Source organism: Propithecus coquereli, unplaced genomic scaffold (genome assembly GCF_000956105.1).
Source record: "Propithecus coquereli isolate 6110/MARCELLA unplaced genomic scaffold, Pcoq_1.0 Scaffold213, whole genome shotgun sequence".
Lineage (NCBI taxonomy): Eukaryota > Metazoa > Chordata > Mammalia > Primates > Indriidae > Propithecus > Propithecus coquereli.
The window spans coordinates 543,743-553,746 of NW_012146412.1; the positions used below are offsets into that span (position 1 = coordinate 543,743).

Genomic DNA, 10,004 nt, shown 5'->3' on the forward strand with positions numbered 1-10,004 from the left:
CTCCAAAAATGATGTACCTTCATAAACGTGGGTCAGTGTTTCTAAGTTGTATTTATTTGATTAGGGTAGTAAACGAGACGTACGGTGCCAGCCTTACTAGCACTTTCTTCCTCGAGCTACAGAGTCCTCTGTTCTCGACTGTAACAGATGATCTACTAGCTAGAACGGGGTTGGAGGGGTCTCTGTCTGTGTCCCTATTTATTCAGCATTTCCCCTTAACAATTTTGTTATCTCAGCAATTGCTATATGACTTTCCTATTCCCTGTGCTCAGAATTTATGATTTTTTTTTCATTCCAGTGATTCACATTCATGAAATTGTAAAGGCTACAAATTCTACCTTTTTTCCCTTACACACATGTATATGTGTAGACACCCTCCCAATTATTCTGATTAGATCCTAAGATTAATATGTTGCCATGCCAGCTCAGTTGAGAGCTCGAATGAGGACAAATTTGTCAAATTTACCATCGTACAGTACTCTGAGCCTGCTCTGTCCCAAGACTTGGGAAAGATGGAGTCACGGTGGCAGAGGAAGCAGGCAGGGGCAGTAGCTCCCGAAGTGGAAGAGACTCCGGGCTCTGCTGCTACTGCTTGGAGCAGTCTGGTTCTCTACCTGAAAGACTTTGCTTCGGTCTGTCTTGGGGAATGAGACAGTGATACTTAGTGTACAATTGGAGTTCTTTGAGTGAAAGGTAAAATCATAAATAAATTGCTTTCTTGTAATTACAGAGAAATATAGTAATAACTTTAAAATCATTAGGCAGTATTAGAATATTTTATATACAACTCTAAATAAAAGGTAGTTAGAAAATGAATTGCAAGGATCAGTTTATGGTCATTTTAAAATTTAATTACACAGTAAAATCTAGCAGGCAAGTGGTTTCAACAAAATTACTATTTCAGGCAAAAATAACAACGGCACAAACATATGACAGAGCTCTACAAGGTCGTTTCACTCATACAGCAGTTTGTATTTTCTAGTGTGTAGGAAAAGATTTTCCAAGTGCGAAAACTAACTATATACAAGAGCAATACATTTTGTTATTATTAAAATAAAATGTGTCTTTAAATATATAATTTTTTTGAAAATTCACTTTGTTGTCCAAAATTATAGAGAGCATTTTAATTTTTTATGGTTTCTCGTTTTTCTTGTTTCGTCTATTCTTTTGAGACAGGGTCTCCCCCCGTCGCCCGGGCTGGAGCGCAGTGGCGTCGCCGTAGCTCGCAGCGGCCTCAGACTCCGGGTTCCAGCGTCCTCCTGCCTCGGTCTCCTAAGCAGCCAGGACTACAGGCGCGTGCCGCTGCACGCCGGCGTATTTCATTCTTTTAATGAAGATGGGATATTCATTACAGCTTCCCACTGGATTTCCCAACGGACCGCAAGGCGGCCATCTGCAGAGTGTAGCAGCCACGCCTTGCAGTAACTGCGTCCAAAAGGAAGCTCTGCTCCAGCCGCGCCCAGAAGGCGCGCCGACCCCTCCTGGCCCGCCCGCTCTGCCTCTGCGCGCTCACGGCGGGTGCGCCCGTGCCGGCGAGGCCTCCCGGGCTCAGAGGATCTTACACTCGTTCATGGGGAAGAGCCTGCGCCGGCGGCGCCGCCGCGCCTGGTTGACGGCGGTGCGCACTGCGCACTCGAACACCTGCTGCACGCCGCGGTTGCTGAGCGCCGAGCACTCCAGGTAGCCCTTGGCCCTCACGTCCTGCGCCAGTCTCTTCCCGTCGACGGCGTTGACGCAGGCGGCCCTGTGCGGCCCCGTCTCCCGCTGGTCGGTCTGCGTGGCCACCACCAGCACAGGGGTGCAGGGCAGGTTGCTCCTGACCTCCCCGATCCACTTGCTCTTCAGGTTCAGGAACGAGCTCTGGTTGGCCACGGAGTAGCACAGCAGCACCACGTCGGCCTGCTGGTAGGACAGCGGGCGGATGCTGCGGAAGGCGTCGTTGCCGGCCGTGTCCCAGAGGCCCAGGCTGATCTGCACGCCGTCCATGAAGACGTCCACGCCCGTGTTCTCGTACACCGTGGGCTTGTAGGCCTCGGGGAAGGTCTCGGAGGTGAAGCGCACCAGCAGAGAGGTCTTGCCCACGGCGGAGTCGCCCACCAGCACGCACTTGATGGAGCTCAGCATCCTCCTCCCGGCCGCGCCCTGCCAGGCCCGAGCCGCGACGAAGACAGCGCTCAGCGGGCGGCGGCCGCACCGGCTGGCCTTCGCGGGACACCGGCGGCTGGCGCGAGGTCACCTCTCCCCATGCACCCGAGGGACGTGCAGCCCCTACTGCGAAACCTCCAAAGCGGAGTCGTCAACTGCAACAGAAGGAAAAGGGGGAAGGTGAGCCTTTCCTTTTGCCTCTTTTGAGCTTCCTCACTGTCAAACTGATTCAGTGTGGGCCCATCCCAGGGCGGCCGTCCACTCCCGTGTGTGCGACCCGCCCTTCCCCGGGCAAGGACAGCTTAGCCTCTCCCCCGGACGCGTGCGCCCACAACGCCTCCTGGTCAAGAGTTGGAAGCCGATTCTATCTCTGCAGTCAGCCCAGTGACAAAAATGCAAGCAACCGCTCTGATGGCAGCACGAACAAGACCGCAGCGGCACCTGGGGCGTGAAGGATTCGGTTGGAGCAGCTCCCCGCTGCGTTCAGCTCCTGCTCCAAGAATGGGGAAGGCGGCTGCGAGCACTCTCTGCACCTCCAGTGGATTCCAGCCACCTTGGGAACTGCAAGAAAGAGACGTGTACTGAGCGACAGATGCCATATGCATTTCCTTTCATTTATTGATTAACCATTCAGTCTTGGTTTATGGGGGAATTTGTGTTGAGGTAGCAGAAATCACAAGAACTCCAGAAATTTGCTGTGGTTTTTTCCCTTGAGTTTTTTCCAAAAACTGGCTACAGATGCAAGGGACTGGCCTTGGAGTTATCTGCGTCTGCACTTAGGGTCCGTCACTTACACAATAGCGTGGTTTGGGGACATTGCTTGGACTTCACACCTCAGTTTACACATCTGCAAGACTGTGATAAATTTAGGAACCACTTCTCAGAGATGTTGTGAGGATCAAATTCTTTCTTTCTTTTTTTGTATGGCCACCTGTTTATCAGAACTCTGCTAGGACTATGGTTAAACAGAGTAACTTGCTTGAAAGCAACCGTATTCAGTGATTGTCACTTACACAGCACTGCAGAAATATGGCAGAACCTGAATTTCATGAAAGCACCAAATATATTCTCATCCAGTGCAGGTGGCAGACCAGGCGGTGACCTCAGCCGGGCATTCTCCTGTCTGCCGCCGCACAGCATCGCAAGGCCAGCCCAGCTTCAAAGGAAAGGTCTTTCAGACCAAAATTCATACTGAAAGTTATTAATTAAATCTGGGCTTATAACCACCCGTTGGCGATCTTCCTGACATGCGACATGTAAAGCAATAAAAAGCAAATCTACAGGTCTGCTTCAAGACATAATTTTTAAAAATTAGTCCTCTACATCCTGATATTCCCTTCCAAGACATCTTTATACTTGTCAACTCACAGTCTCTGTTAGTTTAGTTATAATAGCCTTTGCAAATGAGTCAGTTAAATAAACAATTCACGTGATTTTGACACATTCATGTTTTTAAACACATGTAAGCTGGGTGACCTTGGCCAAGCTACTTAACCTTTCTTAGTCTTAGTTTCCGCACATAAATGAAGATAAGAAAGCACTTTCTTCATATGATTATTGTAAGGATTTAGCATGTGGAGAGCCTGGCAAATGGGAATTATACGGAGACATCAAGTTATCTATTTTCATTACTATCCACTTAAAATACCAAAAATTGAATGTCCACAGCATAGGGGCTCGGATGCCAAACGTTCGGCTGGACTCTCTGAAGATTCACACTGGGTGACTCTCAGGCATGATAGCCCTGGACACCCATTTGTCACCAGACCCTTGGGTGCTCCATAGGATTTCAGTTAGTCTCATTCCTTAGACCAAGGGACCACTTAAATGTATACATTTGTGACTTAGTCCAGGGCCAAGACCTCTTAAGACATTAAGGTCTTTTTGTTTTGTTTTGTTTTGTTTTTTTGAGACAGGATCTGATTCTGTTGCCCAGGCCGGAGTACAATGGCCTGATCATAGCTCACTATAACCTCAAACTCCTGGTCTCAATTGATCCTTCTGCCTCACTCTCTCGAGTAGCTGGGACTACAGGTGCAAGCCGCCATGCCACCTATTTTTTTATTTTTTGTAGAGATAGTCTCACTATGTTGCCCAGGCTGGTCTCAAACTTTTGGCCTCAAGCAATCCTCCTGCCTCGGCTTCCCAAAGCGCTGGGATTACAGGTATGAGCCACTGTGCCTGGCCTTAAGTTTTATTTTGACCCCAGTGCAGCAGGACCAGAATTAGGAAAATATGCATGTGTCAGGCCTTTGGTTACTTAAATGAAACCTTTCTAATAAACTGACCGAGCTAAAGGCAAATTTCCTGAGTGACTATCTGCAACAGGAAGTCAGTGAGGCATAAGGGTTAAGAACACAGGCTTTAAGGTCGGGAGACCTAGAACTGCATCTGAGCTGCCCAACTGACTGCCTGTGTGATGACCTCAGAAGACTTTCTTAAAGTCCCTAAGCCTCAGTTTCCTCCTCTGTAAAATCAATGTAATAATATCTACCTCACAGAATCACAGGGTTCTGGAAGGTATTAAGTGTGTGAGCTTGGATGTATAAAACCCTTAGCAGAGTGCATAATATAAACACACTATAGTGCATAGTAAACACACAAGTAGTCCTTATTAATAATATTGTTAAATAATAATAACATAACGATAACTCACAATTATTCATTCTAAGTGGGGAATTGAAGTCGCACTAAAGAGGTTTCTCCATCAAAGGGTGCTCTGATCTCAATCTAGACGTGATCACAAAAAAAAAAAAAAGAAAGAAAAAAAGGAGAGAGAGAGAGAAGTTTCTTCTTATAGCATAAAAATAAAAATATTGGCCGAGCACAGTGGCTGACGCCTGTAATCCTAGCACTTTGGGAGGCCAAGGCAGGAGAATTGCTTGAGGCCAGGAGTTAGAGACCAGCCTGAGCAAGAGTGAGACTCCATCTCTACAAAAAGTAGAAAAATTAGCCGGGCATGGTGGCACATACCTGTAGTCCCAGCTGCTCGGGAGGCTGAGGCAGGAGGATCGCTTGAGCCCAGGAGTTTGAGGTCGCTGTGAGCTAGGATGATACCACTGCACTCCAGCTGGGAAGACAGAGCCAGACCCTGTCCCCCCCCAAAAAAAAAAAATTTAAATTTAAATTAAAAAAATTTTTAAAAATAAATGAAAGTATTATATAAACGAAGAAATTCTTGTCTGAGCTTTGCCACCCCGAGAGCTCCAAAGAGTCAGACTGGCTCTGCTCAATCAAGCGACATTTACGTGCCAGCCAGCTCTGACCCTGAGGAGCACATCAAGTCAGCGCCCAGAGTCTGTTTCCTAAACTGTAAAGCAGTTGGATGAGATCAACTTTCTTGGTGGTTCTATTAAAACTTAAGCGAAAGGGGAAACCTTTATTACCTGCCACAGAGAATACAACCTGAACCACGGCACGCGCCGCAGCAGTAAAGACGGACGCCAAGCCTGGGGACACGCGCGGCCTTCAGCATTTGCGGGAGCGGGGGAGGGAGGAGCTCCGGGCCAGGTTAGAGCAGCGCCCTCTCTAGACTTGACACATAATCTTCGGAGCGGGTCGCGTGCGCCCAGGGGTGAGGCACTGGGGATGACGCCGTGTGGGTATGAGGCTGATGGGCTTGACTTCAGTGGAATTTCTTCTAAAGGGAGAAAGTCTCCCTAAAAGGGCTTCTAGGTGAAAAATAAAGGTGGGTTTTCAGTGGCATCTCACAGTGGCTCCCTGGCAAGGGTGCCCGAGCGCGTCTCTTCATACAGGGGAGCCGCCGTGGGTGTCGCCTACGCATCCGCGATGGCCTTCCCCCACCCACTGGGCCGGGCCTGCATCGCGCTGGCCTTGCCGGACCTTCAACCAGAACCGCTGGGTGCTCGTGCCCGCTCTCCTCTCTCTGCCCGTTTCGCAGACGGTGCCTCCAGCAGGCTTCCACGCTTCACCCCGAGAGAGGCGGAGCAGCGAGGGGGCTCCTCCTTGCAAAGGCTGAGGTGTCGGGTCTTCCGCCCACTTTGTCAAAGGGAGGGCTCAGGGAACGAGGCGTCCTAATCCGTCTTCTCCTCTAGAGAGCCGAGGGCTGTCCGGGCGGTGCACGCCATTCCCCTTTAGCCTCAGCTCTAACGGCCCTGGGGCCGACGCCCTTTCCTCCTGGGACGCCTCGCGGACGCACCCCGCGCTGCTCTGCCTGCCCGGGGGACCTGCCCCTCGCTCGCCCCACCCCCAGCCCTTCTGGAAAGCCGCCTTGGCCACCTCCCCTCCCCCCCGCGGGTCAGGTGCCCCAGTGTGTTCCCACAACACCCTCCGTGTGCGTTTCTCCTGGAAATTGCCACACTCGGCTGAAACGGTTGGTCTTCTGGTGTTCGGCCCCCGTGCAGAACCGGAAGGAGACGCGCCCTACCGTCCGCACAGGGCGCTCAGCAGGGTGCGGCGGAGGCGACAACAGCACGGCAGTAATTTGTGCTTGGACTTTCGCAAGACTCGGCACGTTTGGAAATGCTGTCTTGTCGGTTCTGTGAGAAAGTCCCTTCACAACAATTCAGCATAATATAAAACTAAGGTGGAATCATGATTACTATTAACCAGTTATTATTATTGCGGGTTTGGGTTAGCTGGGCTTTGGGGGAGGTGGTTTACTGCAAAATGAACGTTCATGCAATCCACAGCTGTCTTTTTTTAAAAAAATGAACCCATGGCAACCATTGGCCAGGGATGGCCTACCGATTACAGAGAATACATCTAAATGTCATCCTCCTCAAAGACCTTCGAACAAAGTGCCTGTGCTGGCAGCAGCCAATTTGTTCATTAAGGAAATTGATTCTGCCACGAGCCTGACACACTTAGGTGCCTCGAAGTCGCTGTGCTCCCCAGCAACCTCTGTCCAGCCAGCGCCTTCCATCAGCAGCCCCTCCGCAGCCCGGCAGGGACATCACAGCAAGAGCAGGCCCTGCTCAGGGTGGGTGAACCCACGGGGCTCCCCGCCTGGCAAGGGGGGCCGGGAGCTTTGTTTTTGTCTGTTTTTTGGAGGGGGCAAGGGGAGCAATTAAAAAAATCTTAGGCAACTTAATAGAAAAAAGCATAACCATCTCTAAACTTTATCACTCCAAATTCTTACTCAGTTTTCATTCTCTAATAAATGTATATTTATATATATCTTCTAAACACTTTTTCAGATTTTCAAATTTTTAAAATTCCAACATAGTCTACACACTTGCCCGGTTTTAGCTAAATAGCTTTCCATTATTTCAACAATTCACAACTGCACGGCTATTCCTCATTATTAGCATAGTCTTGCGTTATTTCCAGTATTTCACCATAATTAACTATATATACGAGGGGTCTTCAAAAGTTTCATGGAAAATGCATATTATCAAAAAACTATTCAGGGATTTCAAAATTTTTTTGCACCAAAATAAACTAGTACTAAGTTGTTGCAACATGTCTGAGCAGGATCTAGTTTGAGGCACTAAGAAGAATAAGACATCAGTTTGAAAAGAGCCCCTATCAGAGCACCATGAATTCCGCCAAAACTGAAGCAAAAACAAACATCAAATTTATGGGGAAGTTGGGTGGAAAAGTGGTGAAATCACTGCTGCTTTACAAAAAGTTTATGGGGACAATGCCCCAAAGAAATCATCAGTTTACAAATGGATAACTCGTTTTAAGAAGGGATGATGCTGGGCATGGTGGCTCATGCCTGTAATCCTAGCTCTTTGGGAGGCTGATGTGGGAGGATCACTGAGGCCAGCAGTTTGAGATCAGCTTGAGCAACAGCAAGACCTCGTCTCCACAAAAAAATAGAAAAATTAGCGAGGCATGGTAGCACATGCCTATAGTCTGTACTCTGGAGGCTGGCGCAAGAAGATCACGGAAGCCCAGGAGTTCCAGGCTACAGTGAGCTATGATGATGCCACTGCACTCCAGTGTGGGTGACAGAGTGAGAGCCTCTCTCAAAAAAAAAGGGGGGGGGGATGTGGGGAGATGATGCTGAAGATGAAGTCTGCAGCAGTGGCAGACCATCCACATCCACTTGTGAGGGAAAAAATCAATTAACTAATCTTGTGCCCTAATTAAAGAGCACCAGTGATTACCAGCAGAAACAGTAGCCAACACCAGAGACACAGACATCTCAAAGGTTCAGCTTACACGATTCTGACTGAAAAATTAAAGTTGAGCAAACTTTCCCCTCAATGGGTGCCAACACTGCTGTGCGCAGATCAGCTGCAGACCAGAGCAGAGCTTTCAATGGAAATTTTAAGCAAGAGGGACCAAGATCCTGAAGCATTTCTTAGAAGAATTGCAACAGGAGATGGAACACGGCTTTACCAGTACGATCCTGAAGACAAAGCACAATCAAAGCAGGGGCTACCGAGAGGGGGCAGTGGTCCAGTCACAGCAAAAGCAGACTGGTCAAGACCAAAGGTCATGGCAACAGTTTTTGGGATGCTGAAGGCATTTTGCTTGTGGACTTTCTGGAGGGCCAAAGAACGATAACATCTGCTTATTATGAGAGTGTTTTGAGAAAGTTAGCCAAAGCTTCAGCAGAAAAACGCCTGGGAAAGCTTCCCCGGCGAGTCCTTCTCCACCAACCACGGCAGTGCTCCTGCTCGTGCCTCTCGTCAAACAAGGGCAATTCTGTGAGAGTTTCGATGGGAAATCATTAGGCATCCGCCTTGCAGTCCTGATTTGGCTCCTTCTGACTTCTTTTTGTTTCCTAATCTTAAAAAGTCTGTAAAGGGCACCCAGTTTTCTTCCATCAATAATGTAAAAAAGACTGCATCGACATGGTTACATTCCCAGGACTCTCAGTTCTTCAGGGATGGACTGAATGGCTGATATCGTTGCTTACAAAAGCATCTTGGACTTGATGGAGCTTATGCTGAAAAGTAAAGTTTATATTTTTAAATTTTATCTTTTAATTGCATTTTCCACGAACGTTTTGAAGTCCCCTCATATGCATGTGTAGGGGTGTGTGTGTGTATATGATATTATATCTACAGATAGGTAAGTTACTTTTGTGTGGGATGATTTTCTTGAGGGATAGATATATCGACAAACGTGGCGTTACTGGGTCAGCGAGTCACTTTGCGACGTTTTTTTTTTTTTACATTTATTGAGTCTCTTCCAGGTACTGTACTAAGTACTTTGCACATATTATTTATCAGCTGTTTTACTCATTCTAAAAAAATTTTGTTTAGGGTGTCCTGTGCGGCAGGCGCTGTGAGGCCTAAGACCACGCTGTGAAGCAGAGACGCTGTCTTCGCAGAGATGACCGTGGGAGGTTGGGAATCTCACCCAGAGCCACACGGCGAGGAATGGCAGAGGCACAGCTAGACTCAGATAGGGTGTGGCGCCAAAGCACTGGAAGCTCCGAGTGTCCCCCACACCGTGACTCCCACTGGCCCTCTCCAAGGCATCTCAAATAAAACTGCTTCCCGTGCAAACCCAGCTTCCAGACACTTTTCCTGGCCACCCCTTCCAACCAGGTCCCTCCTCCTAGTCTCTTCCTACAACAAATAAGCCAGTTCTTGATATTTTAAAAGAAGTCTGTTGTTTCCTGATCTGGATGCTGGTTCCACAAGTATGTTTAGCATGTGAAAATTCATCAAGCTGTATACAATGTATTCACATTTTCTGTAGGTAAATTAAACTTCAACAAAAGGTATTTTTAAAAATAAGCGTTCATTTCTCAAGTGGTATTTTCTCAAGTTTCATCTTGCAACAGTTCATCTCATTAATTCTCAGTCCTACTTCAATAATTCCCATAGTGTGATGCTAATTGCTACAAATAATCATTAAATTCTCTCTCAAAAATCACAAAAAGAGGGCCGGGCGCAGTGGCTCACGCCTGTAATCCTAGCACTCTGGGAGGC

At 48.1% G+C, this 10,004-nt stretch overlaps 1 protein-coding gene across 5 annotated transcripts in view; it reads right to left on the bottom strand.

The window, feature by feature from the left end:
• Positions 1-1,090: 1,090 nt before the first annotated feature.
• The window catches only part of RHOH (ras homolog family member H), a 49,417-nt gene continuing 40,503 nt past the window's right edge, over positions 1,091-10,004 (bottom strand). For 2 of the 5 annotated variants that reach the window (XM_012644467.1, XM_012644465.1), the window contains exons 2-3: positions 2,587-2,706; positions 1,091-2,300 (exon numbers count right to left, since the gene is read on the bottom strand). In XM_012644467.1, the coding sequence (XP_012499921.1) occupies positions 1,549-2,124 (576 nt within the window). In that variant the 5' untranslated portion in view covers positions 2,125-2,300; positions 2,587-2,706 and the 3' untranslated portion in view covers positions 1,091-1,548. Of the gene's footprint in view, positions 2,301-2,586; positions 2,707-5,118; positions 5,151-5,531; positions 5,817-5,988; positions 6,361-10,004 lie in introns of those variants that run through there. The other 3 variants (XM_012644463.1, XM_012644464.1, XM_012644466.1) reach the window with 3 other exon arrangements.